Raw genomic sequence first — 22,780 nt, forward strand, 5'->3', positions numbered from 1 at the left:
TCAGCTAAGTCTACTCTCTTACAACTCCCTCCTGAAACCCATCCACCACTCTAACTATCTTTAAAGTCTTTAAAAAGTACTTGGATATGCACTTGAAGTGCCATAACCTACAAGGCTACGGACCAAGTGCCATAGCCTTATAGGTTACAGCACTTCAAGTACTTTTTAAATGTGATGAGGGTCTCTGCCTCTACCACCCTTTTAGGCAGTGCGTTCCAGACCCCCATCTCTATCTTTAAAGTCTTCTCACAACCCATCTCTTTGACCAAGCTTTCGGTCACCTCTCCCAGCCCTCCTGCAAAGGTTCAGTGTCTGCTCCTTTACTTCTCTGTAAAGCACCTTGGGGATGTCTTTGTACATTCAAGACAATGGCCCAGAAATTCGGGTCGGGGGCTTCCCGCGGGTGTAAGCCCCCGACCTGCACTTACCTTGCGCGCCGGTCGTTGAGCTGTAGGGCCCCGTGGAATTCCGATCCGGGGTCTGGCCCAGCTGCCGGCGCGCAGTGCTTGCGTGCCCCAGGGGCGCAGTTAGTTCGATGCGTCCCCTGGGATCACGTGGGCCATGGGCAGCCAATCGGAGGAGGGAAAAGCCCATTCATAAGTCTTGACAGGAAGAGCTGTCAAGACTTATAAATACTACGGCCCCAAAATAGCAGTAAACCTTCAAATAATTTTTTTTTTTAAAAACATCACATTTTTAAAATAAACTATAAATTACATTAAATAACTATTTTAAACAATAATTTAAATTTTTGAGAATTTTTTAAAAATATTCTAACAGCTAAAAATAAACTTACCTTGCTTTAAAGTATTTAAAAATAATAAACCTGTGGAAAAAATGTTTTAATTTTAATTAATTGACCACTTACCTTGTAAAAAGCAGGCCTTATGCCTGCTTTTTAAATTTCTAAATTCTAAAGACTTACCCTCACGGAAAAACCTGTTTTTAAAAAAAAAAACTAAAAAAAACCCCCCAAAAAAACCGTAAGTTCAAAGCGTACGCGCAGACTCCACTGCGCACGCGTTCGACCTCTGAACCCCTTCGTTCAGAGGAACGGAAGTGCCGGTTTCCCGCGCATGCACGAAACCGGCACTTCCATCGGACTCACCCATGGAGACCCGAATTTCTGGGCCAATATTATGACAAGTTGCTTGAAGCTTTCTTCCAGTACAGTGTGCTGCAGTTTGGTGGTTGCTCACTAGAGGGCATCAGAGACTTGCATTCCAGAGACTGACCTCTTCCAGTGAGGTTGGAACAGGATTCATATCTAGTGAATAAGGACATCTAAAGTGACCTTTTCTTACCCCAAGGCATCTGTGTACATCATTGTCAATCTTTTATTTAAGCAGTGTCAGGCTTGAGGAATAGTACACGTTTACCAGTTTTTGCCCAGTGATAGATCAGATACTTTCGGTGTCGAATTAATGAGACACGGTCATACGGGGAGATACCTCTCTGCCTAAGGTTACAGCCCATCAGTTCAGCGAATACTATCCAGTAAAGTGAAGCTCGGCCATATTAGGGGCTACGTTTGTTTAATTTATTATTTTTGATGCTGCGAGGAGCAATAAGAATTCAATTGAATTTCACTGAAATCTGTGTATTTTGTTCAGCCCTGAATTGCATGTAATGAACTGGCTGTCACGTTTCCTATGTTACAACAGTGACTGTGGGCTGGATTTTCATTGAGGAGGCAGGACTACAACTTTTGGGGTTGTAGTCCCGCCTCCATCGAGTTGTGGCCAGCCCACGCGATTTTCACTTGATTGACCTTGTTGAGCCTGCCCAGTGGGCTCAGCAGGCCAATTAAGGGCCACTCGGCAACAGGTGATGTCACAGACTGAAATTTCATCTGTCAAGAGCTTTTGACAGATGAAATATCAGCGTTTGACAGCTGTTTGAAGCTGTCAAATACTGACAATCTGTACCCCAAGTTAATTCCTTCCTCTCAGGCTGAATTAGAGAATTCTCCAGAACAGAAAGCTGAATGCTGCAACTTTTGACAGTTCGCGGCCATTCTGCTTTCTGTGCCGGTGAGATGAGGGATTCCTGAGACCTGAAGGAAGGAAGGCTGTAAAGGTAAGTAAAACTTCTTTAAACACTTTACACACACCAAACACACTTACCTCTCCACTCATGCACCCATCACTCACCTGAACACCGGACATCTCGAACCTCCAAGTCCTTCAGCCCGACGGCCTGCCTCGCTAACTTGGCGTGGTTTGGAGCTGTTTGGAATCCCACACTTCAACAATAAAAATAGGGATTAGGCTAAAAACTGCCTGTTAACTTTACTGTAATTGACACTAATCCCCTTCCCGCCTCGGGGAGGCGGGTCCAAGTGCGGGTCGGGTATACACCTCCTTTGAAACTGGCATGGAGGCGGGTTGAGGGCGGGATGGGTTCGTGCCGCCCCCCCCCCCCCCCGATTTTGAGATTTTAACCCCGCACGTGCCTCCAAGCCCGCCTCCACGGCCCAATGAAAATCCTGCCCTGTATTTCTAAAAGTACTTCATTGGCTGTGAAGTGCTTTGGGACGTCCTGAGGTCGTGAAAAGCGCTATATAAATGCAAGTCTTTCCTCCTTTTAGTGCACGATCTATTTACCATTTCTTGTACCGGACGGAATCAAACAGTAACTCCCAACAGTGCAGGAAATGAAAGCCAATGTAAAAGAAGCTTTGAGAGATCAACAATAATTAAGTATTATGCATATATTGTGGACTATCTGAGCCTTTTAAAGTAATAATCACGTTACTCTTTTCTTTAGGTTGTTTATCCTGGGATTGTACGACCGAACTGAACACATTCACTGCACTCTGGAGTTGAGCACCGGAGTTTGGAAAGAGAAATCTCGAAGCTCCATCAAAACGGTATCTTCATTTACAAATACTACTGTTCTGAAGTGAAAAGGTCTATTATTGTTGGTTTCTTTTTTGAATTGTCAACAGGAGAGTTTTGTGTAACACTGAACAAAAGAAACATTAAATACCCAGTCCTACACAAACCCGAGAACGTGCGGGTTGCCAGGTTCCCTCCGACTGGACCGACGTGAATTCCACTCTTGAGTGAACCAAGACCATTAATAATTCATGCTGTCAAGAACTATTGAAACACAGTGCTTCGTATATAGGTCGTATAATCACTGGCAAATGCTGATCACTTGAGCTCCGAGTTTTAAAGAAGCGGTACGCTTTTAGTTTCATGATTTTTAAGGAGGATAGATTTGACGTTCATTACTGTGGAGGGTATTTTCGGTTTTAAAGTCGCGTCATGCGGCTGTCAACCAATCCAGGCAGATCAGTCGGATTGAGGGACACAGTAGCGAGCCTGTTGTGTCTACTACTATCCCATGGGCAGCTTGTGAAATGGGGTCAGGCTGCGAATGGGTGGGAACCTGCAGCTGCCGTCTGCTCCGACCACCCACTTTAAGAATGGTGACCCTGACCCACTAACTAGAGTGCAGCTTAATGGAAATGCGATTTTGTTATAATATATTGCGTACATATTGCAACAGCTGGGAAACATTGCTCCTTTAGTTTGTTTACTGTGAGGCATAATTTGTCGACTGTATGAGACTTGTACCATTGTCACTGCACAAGTGGCATTGAGCTGTTTCATGTGATCTGAATGTCTTGTCTTGTCCACGGAATGTTTTGTCCAGCAGAGGGCTATCTGGGCCTGGCTCAGAGAGTTTGTCAGCTCTCTCGTCCTAGCCCGTTAAATACAGTATTTTGTTGTCCTGTTATCTCCATTTGAAGCGTAATCTGTATTTTTGTCATCAGAATTAACTGCTGTGCTTTAAGCAATCTCATAGGATTACATGGGATATATGGCACAGAAACAGGCCATTCGGCCCAACCAGTCCATGCCGGCGTTTATGCTCCACTCGAGCCTCCTCCCATCTTTCCTCATCTAAATCTATCAGCATAACCCTCTATTCCCTTCTCCCTCATATGCTTATCTAATCGCCCCTTAAATGCATCGATACTTTTTGCTTTAACCACTCCCTGTGGTAGCGAGTTCCACATTCTCGCCACTCTTTGGGTAAAGAAATTTCTTCTGAATTTCCTGTTGGATTTCTTGGTGACCATCTTCTATTGATGGCCTCTAGTTTTGCTCTTCCCCACAAATGGAAACATTCTCTCTGTATCCACTCTATCAAAACCTTTCCTAATTTTAAAGACCTCTATTAGGTCACCCCTCAGCCTTTTTCTTTTCAAGGCGGAGGGGTGACCTAATAGAGGTCTCTAAAATCTCCAAACATCCATTAATTCTCCAGGAGTTTGGATGGTACCAGAAAATCAGCTGCAGAACCAAATGCAGCATCTTAAGCGTTAAACTTTCAAAAGCAAAGTTCTTTTAATGGAAATTCTTTTAAACGCTAGTTTTTTATATGGATGTGCATGACACCTTGCCCACTATAATTGCTTTTACTGCCCACCCCTCGCACTGAATGGAAAAACTTGATAGCTTTATATTTTATTTCAAAGAAAAATTTCCCATTTCCAGATGAGTTTTTAATGTAGTGCACTATTATCTCATAATATAAATATATATATAATGTGTGTGACTTCTTTTGCATCAATTGTTTTGTATTTTGAGGAGGAACAACAGTTTGTATTTATATGGCGCCTTTAATGTAGTAAAACATCCCAAGGCGCTTCACAGGAGCGATTATCAAACAAAATTTGACACCGAGCCACATAAGGCGATTTTAGGATAGATGGTCAAAGAGATAAGTTTTTAAGGAGCGTCTTAAAGCAGGAGAGAGAGGCGGAGAGGTTGAGGGAGGGAATTCCAGAGCTTCGGTCCGAGGCAGCTAAAAGCATGGCCGCCAATGGTAGAGCAGTTAAAATAGGGGACGTGCAAGTGACCAGAATTGGAGGAGCGCAGAGATCTCGGAGGGTTGTGGGGCTGGAGGAGATTACAGAGACGGGGAGGGGTGAGGCCGTGGATGGATTTGAAAACAAGGATGAGAATCTTAAAATTGAGGCGCTGCCGGATCGGGAGCCAGTTGTAGGTCAGCGAGCACAGGTGGTGGGTGAACGGGACGTGGTGCGAGTTGGGATATGGGCATCCGAGTTTTGGATGAGCATATAGGTTGTTTCTCTGTGAGCCAGATAGAGAAGTACCACGGAACCTTGAAGGCAGCATATAAAGCTTAAATCCATGGTCCCATTAATGTTTATATATCTCAAGTTGCTGATTCGAGCAGAATTTGGAGTTCTGATCCACTAATGAGGCAACAGTGTTAAAAAAAGCCTTTTGCAAACTTCCAGGCCCACAAAATTCAAACAGGATGAATCGGCAAATGAGAAATCTAAGAATGTGTGGTACCTAAATTGCCTGGACACCAAAGGCTGGACTACCATGGGTCAGAGGCCAAGTGCTACTAGAGCCATGTTTGAACTTTACTGTCTTAAGCAACTTGAGGCTTATGTCTCCGTTACCCGATTGAGGTCCGTACCAAGTACAGGAAACTTTGGTTTATCCAGAGGTTGTATGTCTGGAATACTCGATCTAACGGAAAAAATCAGGTGCCGTTTTCTATAAGTATTTTTAGTTCTCTTTTTTTCCCCAGTCAGGCACTGCAAGGTCTGTAGCTATAGCAACAGCTTCAGCTAGAGACACTTGCAGCTGCAGCTGACTCTTTAGAAGCTGTTGCTAAGCAACAGTGTTTGTTGTCAGATACGGAGATGAAAACCTCCGTATGCTTCAACATTAACTTTGTATGTCCGGCAGTTTTGATAGATCGGCAACACGCCGGTGCCGGAGATCACAAAGTTTCCTGTATTAGGCCAGCTTTTGTGTGAAGAAGCTATGATTTAATTTTTCCTTAGCCACTTCATTTTGCTGTATTAATCTAAATATTTAGCTTGCAATACATTCGCAGTCTGAGCCCATTCCTTATGTCCATTCTGTTTTCTGGGAGTTGAGATCCTGGGAGCTGTTTTGGCTTTGGGGAAGGGAAATGAGAAGAGTGATACTTATCTTTGTTTAGGCAAAATCAATTTTTTATTTGACGTGGTTCATTTGTAATTTTGTTTTTGTTGTTTGAAGTGTTTGGATGGGTGGATTTAGTGCTGTCACAAAAAAATTAACTCGGGAACATCTTAAATGAAATGATTGTAGTTTGAATACTGGTCACTGGGGCCTGAAGTAGTGATTCTGGATTCACACCAAGGTTAAGATTACATGCTGCATTTTAATGCTACAGTTGCAGGAAGTCTGTCCACCAAATGATCAAATGGATAGCATTTAGTATGGTCCAGCTGATCTATATTACAATATTTGTGTTGAGAGTGATAAAAGGTGGTGGTAATGCACTGCACTGCATAATCGGGGCAAACCACACACTTTTACCTCAGTAATCTGTGATGGAGCATCTGTTTTAAAAAAGTAGTAAACATTTAATAATGAGCAATAATACAAATGGAGTGAATTATTTATAAGCTGCAAGTTAACTGAATTATTCGGATACATAATTTATTGAAATGCAATATAAAATCTGACCGCTTACTTTAACCCCCAAGTGCTGCACCATGGTGTTTGCTATCACTGCAGTGACCTGGATGCAACCTGTAGTGTAATTGGGGTGTGTAGTCACTCGAAGCACACTCAGCCAAGTGAGACTACGTCCGAGTGAAAGTCTCCCAATCTCTTCGCTTTACATCTGCTCGAGAAAGTGTGGACCAGGTTTCAAAAGGTACCGAGCCGTTGATTAAAAGAAAGCTATAAATACTTGAGTTTATATAGCAACTCGTCATATCGCTCCGAGCTAGCTCAAAGCACTTTGCACGCAATTAATTACTTTCACGTACAGTGTCTGTTGCTATGTAGGCAAATACTGCAACCATTCTTTTGTGCACGGCAAGATCCCACAAACAGCAGAGAGATGAATGATTTGATGATGTTGCTTAAGGGAGGAATGTTGGCTAACACCCCGGGAGAACTGCTTTGAATATTAAAATGGCTCTTCCAACATCCGCCTGAACCATTGAAGCAAGCAAAAGACAATACCACAAGTAATGTACTCTAGTGTCTGCCTCGACTCGTATGCTGAAGTTCTGGAGCGAGACTTGAACCACAACTTTCTGACTCCGAGATGATGAGTTCTCGTCACTGAGCCAAACTGACACTTTTTGATGCTTGGAAACTTTCTAAACTTATTTATACTTCTTAGAGAACTGATGGTCCGATCAGATTCTCCCAATGTTAAAATTTATTGTATGTCTGGATGGCAATTACTGTAACTGTAAAGCAATATCGGCTACTACGGAGTCACAATTCCAGCCTCGTCATTCTGGCCATGGATCTTTCCTGATGGAAGGTGTATGTAACGGCAAAGGCTCGTTGATGGCCTGTACAAGTGGACTGAGAGCACAGCCTGGATTGGCCAGAATCAAAGTAAACCCGATGACCAGTGCCTCCAGTGGTAGTTGCTTACCTCTGCAGAAAGCATTCCGCCACCAGAGATACAGAGTGAACGTTTTGGCGCCACAGCACTGCCTCTGTGGGTTTACACTACAGAGTAGGCTTGCTCAGCTGGATTCCCGAAACATGGGCCTTGGGTAACTGGCTTCAAGCCAAATGTAAAATCCCTGGAACTTGCTAAGACCAACGGCCCCAAAAAAATAGATAAAATTGTGTCTTCCTGGCAGCTGGTTTTGGCAAGTTCTGGCGCTTTTATATTTGGCTTGCGGCTGACAACATGGGCCTTGATTATAGGACCTCAGCTGCACTAGTGCAGATCTTGTGCAATATAACAGTCTGCCATCAGGGTCAACACTGCAAGGTAAATCAGCTGTCAAAGTAGAATGGATCTCCAGAGTGAAGTTGAATTGGGCTGTAAAACAAGAGATTATATTGGGCAGGAAAGGAACCCTTGATCATTGGTGTTGGCTGGTAGCTTTAGCACCTTTTCACTCCCAACTAATCCAGAGCTTCAAGTATAATTCTGTGAGGATGTCTTTGGTGTGAATTATCCCAACAACTTTTTTATTGAAGTATAAATTCAGAAAATCTGTTGCCAGTTTTGGTAAATTCCCTGTCTGTTTTGTGTCTCATGTTATCTCTCAAATCTCCTTTAAATCTTACTAAAACACAGTATTTATGAAAGTGAGAGAAATTTGGTTGAACTTAATGGCTCTTGATAGTGTTGGAAGTCAGAATTCGCAATCTGTGTAATTGGCATCATCTTAAAATCGAGTTGAGACACTATGGCCGGGATTTTGCTGACCTCTGCGGGTCGTGGCCCCCCTGCTGGCTCCATCCTGCTCTGTTAAATGACTTTCCATTGATGGGGCTTGTTAAGCCCGCCCAGCGCGTTTCCCGGGCCAATTAGAGGAAGCGGGTCTGGTGACGTCATTCGTGACGCGTCATCAGCTGGTTGCCTTAAAGGGACCATGCCCAACTTTTATTTGACGTTTGTGCTGTCCGTGTTCTACAGCATTGAGGTGCTGCAAACATTGACAATGACTGCACAGAGGTGCAAGGCTGCACCCAGGTTCTCCCATGACTCCCTCCATATGCTTATGGAGGGAGTCACAGCATGCAGGGAGGTCCTCTTCCCTTCTGATGGGTGGAAGAGACCTCCCCAGGAGATCAAATCAGCTTGGTTGCAGATTGCAGAGGAGGGCACAGGAGGACCTGGGTGCAGTGGCACAAACCTTTCAATGATCTCGTTAGATCATGAAACGTTAGTACAAAGCCACTGTTATAAATCTCATCATTCATCAAGAAACTACTCGTGAAATATCGCTGGACGGCCAGCTGGTGGCGCCATCCAAGGAGTATAAATACTCGGGCGTGGGCCTAGTTTGCAGGGACATTTTGTAAAGACAAGGAACTAGTGAAGTACAACTAGACCGCCATGTTCTGAAACAAGTTGATTAAAGCCTTGCTTTATACTCAAACCAAGTGCGTAGTGAGTTTTATTACGTCAGCCACACTCGACCTCGTCCTGCTGTGCCTCTCATCACATCCCCATCACTCTGCCTTCCCTACCCTACTCCTGCACATTTTTGCTCACGCCAACTTACCTTGGACCTCCACCCATCCCTCTCTATCTACATTACCACTTCCCCATCTCACTAGCCATCCCTCGCACTCTTTCCCTCCCCCCTCCCCCCACTCATCCTAGTGCAATCAGACCAACTAACAACACACACTTGGATGTTTTATCCAATGTTCATGTAAAGCTTCTGTTAATGTGCTGTCAAACATTGAAACCTTTATTTTCAACACTTTCCCTTCTTGGATAGATTTATGTGCACCTTTGGAAGTGGCTTAGTGAGTTGCAGTGAATGGTGAGACATAACGGTACCCCTCTTCAATGGTGATTAGTATGAAAGGAATGGCTTGGGCATTGTAGGGATGCTTTATGGTGTTGGTGTGGGTGGTGCCAACCTGGCGCATCATGTGGCAACCAGGGTGCATAGCGTCAAGTGAAGTAAATCTGGCCATGGTGAGGCCATCCCTGGCCTCTGGGGCAGTAATGTGGTCGGGTGCTGATGCCCTGTGTCCTGTGCGGCATCAGGTGATTGCGGAGAAGGTTGGTGGTGGTGTTGGTGCTGATTGTGGTCCGATTCTGAGGACCAAGGTGAGACAGTATAAAGGGCACCCATGCTGATGGAATAGATGGCAGGTGAAGTAGAGATGACAGAAGTGATCTGTCAATGCTGAGAGAGTTCTTCCAATGAGGTAACAGTGGATGGAAATGGACTGAGAAACAGCTTGTGGTTGAGGAAAGTGATGATCTGTCAGGTGGGAGCTTTTACTGTACATTTGAAGCTGTCAAGTAATCAGCTGGAGCAATGGCCATTTAGCTCCCACCTCAGATTCACAGACATGGTCCCCGAGCAGCGTGGACACCGTGGGCGAGCAGGTAAAGTTAAAAGGTACGGTTAAAAGCATTATTAAGGATCTGTCGACCCAATAATAATTGTTATAATTGGGTCGTCCGCCTCTGCAGGTCGGGTCAGATCGGAGATCATACTCGCCTGTGGAAAACAGGCACGTTGCAGTGGGGTCCTGACCCGCTGTGGGGAAAAAAAAATCAAATTTCCCATCTGACCCGCCACCGATGTTGCCCGCTGACCCTCTGAAAAATTCCGGCCTATGATTTAGAAATGTGCTGAAAGAATTTTGGACGATTGTTTGAATCTGTAGAATATCATGGCCCAGAAATTCGGGTCGGGGGCTTCCCGTGTGTGCAAGTCCCCGGCCTGCACTTACCTAGCGCACCGGCCGTTGAGCTGTGGGCCCCCGTGGGATTCCGATCCTGGGCCTCCTCCAACTGCCGGCGCGCAGTGCTTGCGTATCCCAGGGGCGCAGTTAGTTCGAAGCGTCCCCTGGGATCACATGGGCCTTGGAGAGCCAATGGTAGCAGGGAATGCTCCATTCATAAATTTGACAGGAAGAGCTGTCAAACCTATAAATGCTATAAGCCCCAAAACATCACTAAAACTTCAAAAAAAAAATTTTAAATCACATTTTTAAAATAACTGTTACATGAAATAACTATTTTAAACTAATTTAAATTTTTGAAAAAATTAATTACATTTTCTAACGATGCTAAAAATAAACTTACCTTTCTTTAAAGTATTTAAAAATAATAAAACTGTGGAAAAATTTTTTAATTTTAAATAATTCACCACTTACCTTGTTAAAAGCAGGCTTTGCGCCTGCTTTTTAAAAGTGTAACTGCTGGAGACTTACCCTCCCGGAGAAACCTGCAAAAAAAAACGTAAGTTCGATGCGCATGTGCTGCCTCTCCGGCGCATGCGTTCCACCTGTCAACCCCTTCTTTCAAGGGAAAGGAAGTTCCGGTTTCCCGCGCATGCACAGTGCATGCACGAAACCGGCACTTTCGTTGGGCCTATGTGTGAGTACCCAGTGCGTACTCATGCGTGGGGACCCGAATTTCTGGGCCAATGTTTTTCTATCGATCGTGTTTATATCAATAGACATGGCACTAGTTCAAAGAAGAGCAGGGGAGTTATCCCCAGTGTCCTGGCCAATATTTATCCCTCAATCAACATAACCAAAAAAACTCTCATTACCTGGTCATTATCACATTGCTGTTTGTGGAAGCTTGCTGTGTGTAAATTGGCTGCTGCGTTTCCTATATTACAACAGTGACTACACTTCAAAAGTATTGGCTGTAATGCGCTTTGGGGTGTCCTAAGGTCAAGAAAGGCGCTATTTATATATGTTTCTCGCAACAGTAATGTAGCGATGGGGTTCATTCTGTCAAATAGTACTAAAGCTGCTCAATCAGGGTTGAAAGAGAGGTTTTTTTTTTAGATTGATTTTACCATCATTTTACAATTTTGTAAGCAGAAAAGAAAGCGCCAATAAAATTTGGAATTACGATAGTGGAAAATGACTAACTAACCATCAGAAATGCTAATAAGACAGAAAGCACACACTGTCCACCCTATGCATCCAAATATAATTTATATTTCTGTTTTTTTTAACGTTGGGGACAGTGACCTCTTGTAAACAGCTAGGGGCAGTATAATACGACAAAGCTTTGTGAAACGTACTTCTCTGGCGTTTGCAATCCTACAGATCAAGTCTAGACATGACAATACTGATTCAAATACATTGCCGTGTTTCGTCCTTTTTGACTTTTAACTAAATGTAGTTTTATTCACAAATTAACATGTGGTCTAATTATACCCTTTCAGTCTCTTGACATGTAATACTGTAATTATCTTAATACATTGGTAATGAGCAACCTTTTCTTTTAAATGTCATACACTAAATGCTATCCAGCTGTTTCGGTTTTCACGTGGGTACTTTAGCAAATTACCTAGTATGCTTGTCCTGTTGCTACTCAGTTTTCTTTTAAGGAAAGTTGATTCCCCCTCCCCAACCTCCTTTGTTCAGTGTGGGATATTAGCATCATATTCTGGAAGGGAAACAGTCGCGGACATTGTCCCTTTAAGAAATTCATGTCCTGAGTGGCCAGATGAACCTTCTCCATCCTGCTGTATTTAAGATATTGTTCTGGCCTGTGGGATTGGTCCTTTTTTCCCTTTTTGTTGACGGCCGGTTTCTCACTAGTTAGCCACATCAGAGAAAATTTGCAATCACCAGTTATTGGCCTCTGTTTAACTGAACAGGTCCAAATTTTCTGCTGGGTCAGTTTCCTTTAGTAATTCTATTTCTAGTTTAAATAAGTAATATTCTCACCATTTTATTCTCACCATTTTATGTTCTCACCTCCTGACTCCCCAAAGCCTTTCCACCATCTACAAGGCACAAGTCAGGAGTGTGATGGAATACTCTCCACTTGCCTGGATGAGTGCAGCTCCAACAACATTCAAGAAGCTCGACACCATTCAAGACAAAGCAGCCCGCTTGATTGGCACCCCATCCATCACCTTAAACATTCACTCCCTCCACCACCGGCGTACCGTGGCTGCATTGTGCACCATCTACAAGATGCACTGCAGCAACTCGCCAAGGCTTCTTCGGCAGCACCTCCCAAACCCGCGACTTCTTCCGCCTAGAAGGACAAGATGAGCAAGCGCATGGGAACACCACTGTTAAGTCTGTGTGTTATAGTGAGAATTACTACACAGACCACAAGAGTAAATTCAACAGGTCTTTACTGGTTGGAGGTCGGACTATACTGAATACAATATTATTACACTGTGCTTATATACCGGTGTGGTCACCACCGGTATTACGTATACAGCAGCCAAAGAAAGTAGTACCTTTCTTAAGGTGGACCAGGCTTAAGTTCTCTTAAGGTGGAACAGGTTACATACACCACAATCCTCCCTTTTTAGCTTAACAGTCATATCCCCAAATAAACATAACATATATACATATATAACTTCAGGTATAACAGTTCAAAGGTTCAGTCTCTCAGGAGGCTTTCTGATTCGGCTTGGATAACGCCTTTTCAGTGGTCTCTGATTCTTGTTGTTGAGGTGCCTCCTCTAGTTGGTTGCCAATGTATTGGGTGTCATCATCATCAAATACATTCTCGGCCGAGGTAGATGCTTCAGGTTCATGAATGTCTTCCACAGCTGTCTCTGTCACAACCATGGGTTCGACCCTTGCTCTCGACTCTACCAGTTGATCCGCATGACGCCTTATCACATTATGACCAATATCTACGGTGTACATCAGAGGTCCTTGTCTGGCCCGGATTGTTCCGGACTGCCATTTGTCGTTTCCATAGCCCCTTGCCATCACTGGTTGCCCTACGTCGAAAGTTCGAGTGGTCTTGCTGTTAATATGCCGAAACTGTTTGTTTTCCACTTCCCTCCGCACATTTGGTTTTAACAAGTCCAACTTGGACCGCAACCTCCTGTTATAAAACATCATAGCAGGACTTTGGTTAGTCACGGCATGATCGGCGTTTCTATATGACATCAGGAACTTATCGACCTTGTGTTGCAGCGGAATCTGATCATCATTCATGGCCTTAATAGCCTTTTTGAATGTCTGGACAAATCTTTCAGCCAACCCGTTTGTCGCCGGATGATATGGGGCAGAGGTATAATGTTTAACTCCATTCTTCTTTAAGAATTGTTGGAATTCTTCCGATACAAACTGTGGTCCGTTGTCCGAACAGATCTGTTCTGGCAATCCGTTCCTTGCGAATATTGTTCTTAACACCGCAATTGTCTTTTCTGAAGTAGTGGTATTCATCTTGATGACTTCTGGCCATTTGGAATGTGCGTCCACCGCGATTAGGAACATGGAGCCCATGAATGGACCAGCAAAGTCAATGTGTACGCGTTGCCATGGGGCTGAAGGCCATTCCCATGGGTGTAGCGGTGCTATCGGAGGTGCATTTTGCACTTTTTGACACCCAGCGCAGCTTTTCGTTAACTCCTCAATCTGTTGGTCAATACCCGGCCACCATACGTAAGCCCTAGCAAGACTTTTCATTTTAACTCCCCCCAGATGACCTTCATGTAGTTCTTTTAAAACTCTTTCCCTTAACTTGGGAGGAACAATCACTCTTGTCCCGTACATCAAAGTACCATGGCAGACGGACAGCTGGTCTCGCCTTGCCGAGAATGCCGGTAACAGAGGATCACCCCGTGTTGGCCATCCTTTCACTGTCACCTCGTAGACTCTGGACAGTGTCGGGTCGTTCCTGGTTTCTCTTTCAATACTTGCGTTGGTGACAGGTAAACACTCGATAATGGTCGAATGAAATAACTCAACAGGGTCAACTTCCGTCGTGTCTTCATCTTCAGGTAGTGGCAGGCGCGACAGGCCATCAGCATTGCCATGCTGTTTCGTACCTTTGAATTCTATCTGATATTGATGTGCCCCTAAGAAAAGAGCCCATCTCTGGAGACGCTGTGCTGTCATCACCGAAACACCCTTCTTAGGGTTAAAAATGGACACCAACGGTTGATGGTCCGTCAGAAGTGTGAATTTTTGGCCCTGTAGGTAATGATTAAACTTCTTCACTCCCCATACAAGGCTAAGGGCCTCCCTATCGATCTGCGCATAGTTGCGCTCAGCGGAGGTCAATGATCTGGATGCAAACGCGACTGGCCTTTCCGTGCCATTTGGCAATTTATGTGAGAGCACTGCCCCAATACCATATGGAGAAGCATCACAAGCCAACCGAATAGGCAGTGTCGGGTTGAAGTGAGCCAACACTTCCTCTGAGGTGATCAATTCTTTGCTTTTGCGAAATGCCTTCTTACAGTTTTCGCCCCAGTCCCATGGTACCCCTTTCTGTAAAAGAGCGTTAAACGGATGCAGCACCGTGGATAGATTTGGCAGAAATTTATGGTAGTAGTTAATTAATCCTAGAAACGACCTCAACTGAGAGACATTCTCCGGAGCGGGAGCCTCTACAACTGCCGCTATCTTGTCAGGAGACTTATGAAGCCCCTCCCGGTCAATGACATGACCACAGTACGAGATCCGCTTCTGGAAGAACTCACATTTCTGCCGATTTACCCTAAGTCCATACTCTTTCAGTCTGTTGAGCACCAGTTCCAAGTTAGCGAGATGCTGTTCATCACCATCACCTGTGATCAGAATGTCGTCCAGGTAACATTGTGTGCCTGGAATTCCCTGTAATACCTGCTCCATGGCCCTCTGCCAAATTGCTGGAGCCGATGCCACACCAAAAACCAGCCTATTGTACCGGTACAACCCTCGATGCGTGTTGATCGTGAGGTATTGGTGTGACTCTTCTTCAACCTCCATCTGCAAGTACGCCTGTGCCAGGTCTATCTTGAAGTGTTTCCCGCCAGACAGTGAAGCGAAAATATCCTCAATCCGTGGAAGCGGATACTGCACCGTGTGAAGCACCGGATTAACGGTGATCTTGAAATCTCCACAGATGCGAACCTTCCCTGGATCTCCTGGCTTATTGTTCGCAGGACGTTTCATAACGGGAACAATGGGCGTAGCCCACTCACTCCAATCTACTTTAGACAGTACCCCTGAACGTTCTAGTGCTTCCAGCTCCGCTTCAACCGCAGGTCGTATTGCATAGGGTACCGGTCTGGCTTTAAAAAATTTTGGTTGTGCATGTTCATCAATCTTGATGTTTGCCATAATTCCTCTGTGTTCCCAGTCCCGGCTGGAACACCTCTTTAGCCTCATCCAATATTCTGGACAATCGTTTAGGTTTGACAGCTGTTTCCCCGGAATCTACCGTTAGTGCTTTCAAGGAGTGCCAGTCCATATTCATTTTCCTAATCCACTCCCGTCCTAGTAGTGGTGGACCTCCTTCAGGTAGCACATATAAGTCCATTACTTGGCTTCCTTCGCCCTTGTGGACCACTTCTACCTCTATTTTTCCGATGGGGTACACTCTTTGCCCCGTGTACGTTTTCAATATAATCTCCGTATCCTGTAAGGGAATATGTTGGAATAACCTTCTGTAATCTTTCTTATTCATGACCGTCAATGCCGATCCAGTGTCCAATTCCATTTTTACTTGGACTCCTGCTATCTTAAGAGTGACCCAAATTGTCTGGAGGTCTGTATCCTTACCAACGTTGTGTATTCTTAAGCTATCCAGTTCATTACTGCTAGCGTCTGAATCTGACTTCTGTTCAGTCAAACTGTTCTTTGTCACCTTGTGTACCTTTGCATATTTTCCTTGTGGTGACTTTTTATTGCTGGTCTTCTTTCCTGACCGGCATACTTTAGCTATGTGGCCAAACCTGCCACATGTTCTGCATTCTTGGTTTTTAAACCAACACTGGTTCTGATCATGCGTTGTCTTTCCACAACGATAACATTTGACAGAACTCAAACCCAATTTGTTTGTACCTAGTTCCGGTGGCCGTAGCTGCATTACTGCCGTGCCTCTCGCTGCGGCCTCGTGTGCTGCTGCCATAGTGACCGCCTTCTCGAGAGACAGCTCATTCTCCTCGAGCAGTCGCCTTTGTGCATCCTGTTTAAATAAACCACACACAAATCTATCTCGAAGTGCCTCGTGTCAGTCCCGTTCCAAACTGACAATATTTTGCTAGCTTACGTAATTCCATCAAATATTCAGCATTGCTTTCATTTTGCAGCTGTCTTCTATCGTAAAATTTAAATCGTTCCGCTAGCATCAGCGGCGTGGGGCTAAGATGATTTTTTAGGACAGTAACAATCTGTTCGAACGTCTTATCCGCCGGTTCATCTGGTGATAACAGGTGTTTCAATTGCCCGTATGTCTTCGCACCCATTAAGTTTAGTAATGTTAGTGCTTTATCTGTCTCAGGAATTTTATTTGCCTTACAATAGTTTTGTATGCGTTCTACATACATAGCCCAGTCTTCTATATCACTGTCGAAGGCATTAATGTTCCCATGTTTAGGCATCGTAGCAATTTATCGTATTTTTAATGTTATCTAAGATGGCGGCTTCCCGCTCTTGCCGTCGTCCTCCGCCCACAAAATGGCGGTTTTCCCGCGCTTGGCGGTCTTCACCCGTCCCCCGACGCTGTCTCCGCTTCACCGCAGCTCTCGCGCCTTCAGTTTCCCCAGACGCTGCGCCTTTAGCCCGAATGCGGCCCTTATCTCCGGTCGCGATCGATGTCCCGTGCTGCGCCTCTCGCTCGAAAGCGGCCCGGCCCTTATCTCTGGTCGCGATCGACCTCACCGCCCTTATTCCTCCGTCTTCCCAGCCCCGTCTGTACAGCCAACGCGGTTGACTTTCTGTCGCGTCGCTGCCCGGCTTACCCACCACGAGGTAGTAGAAGAAGCTGACAGTCGCTGATGGAGGCTTCGAGGTCAGGATGTCTTCTGCACTCCGGTTGCTCGATGCCTGCCGCTCGACGTGTCTTCCCGTAGGTGATGAGGGTGGAAACCTCTCTTCGACGTCCTGTCTGTGGACGAAGTCGCCGTGGAAATTACTGCAGCAGGGTAAGAATCGGACTCGTCGCCACCGTTAAGTCTGTGTGTTATAGTGAGAATTACTACACAGACCACAAGAGTAACTTCAACAGGTCTTTACTGGTTGGAGGTTGGACTATACTGAATACAATATTATTACACTGTGCTTATATACCAGTGTGGTTACCACCGGTATTACGTATACAGCAGCCAAAGAAAGTAGTACCTTAAGGTGGACCAGGCTTAAGTTCTCTTAAGGTGGAACAGGTTTCATACACCACAACCACCACCTCCAAGTCACACACCATCCTGACTTAGAAGTATATCGCCGATCCTTCATCATCGCTGGGTCAAAATCCTGGATCTCCCTACCTAACAGCACTGTGGGAGTACCTTTACCACACGGACTGCTGGGGTTTTGATTCTGTCTCCTCCAAGCAAAGAACTAAGGGTGCAGGCAGCAGTTAAACCTTTAATACAGTAGGGTAGGGAGAAATAATCTTGTTGCACAGGGTATGATTTCTACCCATTCAAAATCAGTGGGTGAAAAATCTGGCCATGACCCCAGGTCCTATTTTTGTGCGGAGGTTGAATTCCTTCATAAAATGTGGAAGCACATGCCTATATGTGCCGATAGTCCTTTAATTTGCTACTTTAATGTTCGCAAGCTAATAAAAAATAAATTATTACTTCAAAGTAAGCCAAGAATTAAGGCCAGAGAATATAAAATAAAAATTCAGGGCAGACATCAGGAAAGCCGCCTTTATTCAGTAATACATTCTTTGAGGCAACAGGGAACGTTGATCAAGGTAGTGCAGTAGATGTGGTATATATGGACTTTCGGAAGGCATTCAACAAAGTGCCACACAGGAGGCTTATTTAGAAGATGGAATTTGATTTGATTTAAGGGGAAAGTGGTGGTATGGATACAAAATTGGCTGAGCAACAGGAAGCGAAGGGTGTTGGTGGATGGATTTTTTTTCAGACTGGGAGGTGGTTTGCAGTGGTGTTCCCCAAGGGTCAGTTTTGGATCCATTACTCCTTGCAATTTTTATAAATGACCTAGACTCTGGTGTAGGGAGCATCATTATAAAGTTGTGCAGATGATATGAAACTTGGTACAGTAGTAGATCATGATGAGGGTCGTTGTAGGCTTCAGGATGCCATAGACAGGATGGTGAAATGGGCAGAAGCATAGCAGATAGAGTTCAATGCAGAGAAATGTGAAGTGATGCACTTTGGGAGGACTAACATGGAAAGACAGTATACTATAAATGGCACGATTTTGAAGAGTGTAGATGAGCAGAGAGACCTTGGTGTCCATATACACAAAAGATGGCACAGCAAGTTGATAAGGTGGTTAAAAAAGCATATGGGTTACTTGGGTTTGCAAATAAAGGAATAGAATGTAAAAGCAAAGAGATCGTGCTCGAACTTTATAAATCACTAGTTAGGCCTCAGCTCGAGTATTGTGGACAATTCTGGGCATCACACTTCAAGAAAGATGTAAAGGCCTTAGAAAGGGTGCAGAGGAGGTTTACCAGGATGTTACCAGGGATGAAGGACTTCAGTTATAAGGAGAGGTTGGAAAAGTTAGGACTGTTTTCCTTGGAATGGAGAAGGTTAAAAGGTGATCTAATAGAGGTTTTCAAGATAATGAGAGATTTTGATAGAGTAAATAGGGAATAAGTATTCTTTTTGACTAGTGGGTCAATAACTAGAGGTCATAGATTCAAAATCATTGGAAAAAGATCTAGAGGGAAGATGATGAGAAACATTTTCAGAGTTGTTGGGAGTTGGAATGCTCTACCTGAAAAAGTGGTGGAAGCTGATTCCATAAATAATTTAAAAAGGGAATTGGACATGTACTTGAGAATGAAGAACTTACAGGGTTACGGACAAAAAGCGGGGATGTGGGACTAAGCACGACGGCTCTTTCGAAGAGCCAGCACAGGCACGACGGGCCGAATGGTCTCCTTCTATGTTGTAAGATTCAATGAAATGTTTGGAATAATCTGCCAGCAAGGTAATAGAGGTAAAGTATTGGGGTTGTCCAGAATGCAGTTAGATTCTATGGGCTAAAAATTTGTTATAGTCAAGGAATGGGCAGTGTTTAGCTGAAAAAATTGTGAAGTAGCGCCAGGTGAAAATTGTCTAGACTGCACGCAAAATTCATCCTCACTCATTTAAAATGACTGCAGTCATGATTCTAGTCTAAAAACTCAAGCTCATTGGCGTTACACTGAAAAGATGGGCCAATATCGGGTGTAATCTAAACTCAACTAATGATTGCCACTGGCTTTTTTCACCACTTAAAGGGGAGGTTCATTGATGCTGCAGCACCTCATTCTCAGCATTGTTAGGGTGTGCAGCTGCCTCGACAGCCATAAGAAGAAAGACAAGGAGAAGGAGCACTTATTTATAAATTCTGATGGCAGATTGCCGCCCCAGGGAGAGAGCCCGGAGATTTTCCGATGAAGCTTTGGAGGCATTTGTTTTAGCGGTGGAGAGAAGGCGGGCAGGAGGCCCTCACCACAAGTCTGCCGCACTATGTGGAGGGAGGTGGCACACCATGTCATGGCAGCACAGTGGTCCCCAGGTCCCACACCCAGTGCAGGAGGAAGTTTAATGAGCTCACACTGGTAGTCAGGGTGAGTGAAGGCTTCAACAAATGCTACATACCGCCATCTGTCCACAAGCTTCACACACTGCTCAATGCACCACACCCCCAGCACGCACTCCCCAACAATCTCTACCTATCAACACTCACACCTACATCTCACACCTTGCACACAATGACAGCTATTCAACCATGGCAGGCACAAGGATCATTAGTTATGAGAATTCATGTAATATGTGTGATATTTTTATAGATAAATTTATTAATGGTCTTTGGAATATTTTGTGGTCTCTCTCATTTCACCTTTGCTCCCAAGAGGACACTGTGATATGGCGTGAGACATGGATGGTATGATGGGGATGTGGTGAGTAACGGGGATCGGGGAATTCATTCATTTGAAACGCAGTCTGATGAGCCGGTTACGGACAGCGCATCCGGAAGGCCAATTGTCTCGCTGCCTCCTCCCTCCCTCCTGTTCCTCCTCCTCGTCCTCACCCCCTTCCTACTTCTGAGGTGGTCCCGCATCCCTGCTGGCAAGGGCTGCATCCTCATGATGGCCAAGTTGTGGAGCATGCAGCAGACCACCACGAAATGGGTCACCAGCTCTGGCGAGTACTGGAGGGTTCCTCCCGAGCGATCAAGGCAGCGGAACCATTGCTTCAATAAGCTGATGGTCTGCGCGATGACGTTCCTGGTGCTAGCATGGCTCATTATATGAGTGCTGGGCAGGAGTGTTGGGGTTGCAGAGGGCAGTCATGAGACAGGTGGAGAGCGGATAGCCTTTGTACCCGAGCAGCAATCTCAAGCTTGATGTGAGTGAAGGCTTCAACAAATGCTACATACCGCCATCTGTACCACAAGCTTCACACACTGCTCAATGCACCACATCCCCAGCACACACTCGCCAACAATCTCTACCCATCAACACTCACACCCACAGACTGCTGGCACACCGATCTGATGCAGGATGACTGTATCGTGGCTGCTTCCAGGATAGCGGGCATTGACATTGAGGATTCGCTGCCTGTGGTGGCACACCAACTGCACATTAAGTGAGTGATTCATTTTTAGCAAGTGTTGTACTTTGAAGCCTTTCAAAAATAATGAGGGTGTTTTGCACTTGCCAGGACACGCCCTGATACCAAAGAACCTTGAAATGACTAAGGAAAACTCTTCCAGTAGCAAGAACTAGCACACAGCCACTCATACTGTGAAACCCTAACGGGTGCGAGTGATTGGTGAGGATCCCTTTAAATAGCGTCGCTGCAGCCAGCTTCCTACTTCTGCACACCGCCTGAAGCTGTCGTTGCTTCCTCCAGCTGGTAAGTACCTTGGCTAAAACGAAGTTGGGAGAGCTGGCATCCAGTGAGCGTTGCACACTCACTGACTTCATAGATCTCCATCATGGCGAGCTCCCTGGCGATCAAGGTTACCGGCAGCGCTACCGGCACCACCGATATGGCGTGTGGCGCTGGAACCAGCATCAGCTGTCGTTACAGCGGTCAACGGCATGTTAACGCTGGCGCTAACGTAGCACAAACCACATGAATTTCTAGCCCATATATGATAATGTAATATAGAGAGATGAGCTTTGATGGGCTGAATGGCCATTTTTCAGCTCTGACTTATTACTGAGTAGTTTATTTTGTTAATCTTGCTCAGTTCTGTACTATTGGATTCAAGTGCAGTAAATGTTTGCATGCAATGTAGCCCAATGTTGAGCAAGTGGAGTCTGGCACAAACAGAGAAAAATGTATAAAACAGATTTAACATTGTATCATTGGGTGGGCTTTCAATTGGTAATCTGAAAATTAAAGTAGCAATATAGTGTCCATAGTTTCACACTTTTTTATATATATAATACTTCATATTCCTAGTGAATCAGCCAGAAGATCTTTGTGAAAAGGACTTCAACCCAGTGCTACAGATGAAACTCTGTATATTGTGTGATTGACAGGTATAGATTTACTCAGTATCCATCTGGTTGTGTGCTTTTGGTTTTTTATCAGTCCTTTCCTGCCTCCGAGTCGCTGCTGCTTTCAAACAGATGTGAGCACAACAAAGCAGGATTACACAGACTATTTAGATTGAAGAGCAGACATGCTGTACATTGATAAACAGAACCAGCCTCAAAAAGAAAAAAAATCTTGCCGTTGCTTATCTTTATTGTAGAGTTTTGCAACTGTGGTTTACCTTAATGGTAAAAGTCTTACTGCCTATGAGGACACAAGACACTTATTCATGTGGTTGACCCCACTTTCTTTATCCCTAGGATTGGTCTAGTCTTAAATAACTTCAATCCCTTGTGTATCCAAACAGCAGTTACAAAGCTGTGCAAATATCCACTTTGCACTTGACTGGGAAGGTTTGGATCAAATAATGTAGTTCAAACAGTGACTAAAAAAGGTACAAAGCAGATGTTATCTTGCACTATCCCTTTCAGGTTTAAATTGAAATATCATTCCACTGGGAACATTTTTTTCTGATCACACTGCAAGAATGTTTGATAGATCCCATTCCAATAAGTTCAAACCAGCATTTTGCAATAAATTGTTAATTAGAAAAATAATCTGGCTCCTTTTTCGAACCTGTGCATGCCATTGCCTCAAGGGGTCAATCAACACTTGGTAACTTTGATGTGTTCCTAAGTTTCTGTTGTCATGTTGTCTCCAGTACTTATTTTGATGGATTTTTATTATTTGTGCTTGAAGATGGACTGAACCCTTCAGTCCCACCAGTGAGCAGCAGGAAAGTCTGCAAATGTTTACAGTGTACTCGGTCACTTTTCATTGGTGTTTTTTTATTTTTTAAAAATGCTTTATTCA

The 22,780-nt window shown here is 44.6% G+C and overlaps 1 protein-coding gene across 1 annotated transcript in view; it reads left to right on the top strand.

Annotated features, from left to right (window-relative positions):
- Positions 1-22,780, top strand: part of pdzd8 (PDZ domain containing 8) — a 223,980-nt gene that overhangs the window by 109,172 nt on the left and 92,028 nt on the right. The window contains exon 3 of the mRNA XM_085994405.1: positions 2,770-2,872. Within this exon, the coding sequence (XP_085850531.1) occupies positions 2,770-2,872 (103 nt within the window). The remainder of the gene's footprint in view (positions 1-2,769; positions 2,873-22,780) is intronic.

This window comes from Somniosus microcephalus, chromosome 8 (assembly GCF_052327205.1).
Source record: "Somniosus microcephalus isolate GS21.2 chromosome 8, FLI_Smic_1.0, whole genome shotgun sequence".
NCBI classification, from domain to species: Eukaryota; Metazoa; Chordata; class Chondrichthyes; order Squaliformes; family Somniosidae; genus Somniosus; species Somniosus microcephalus.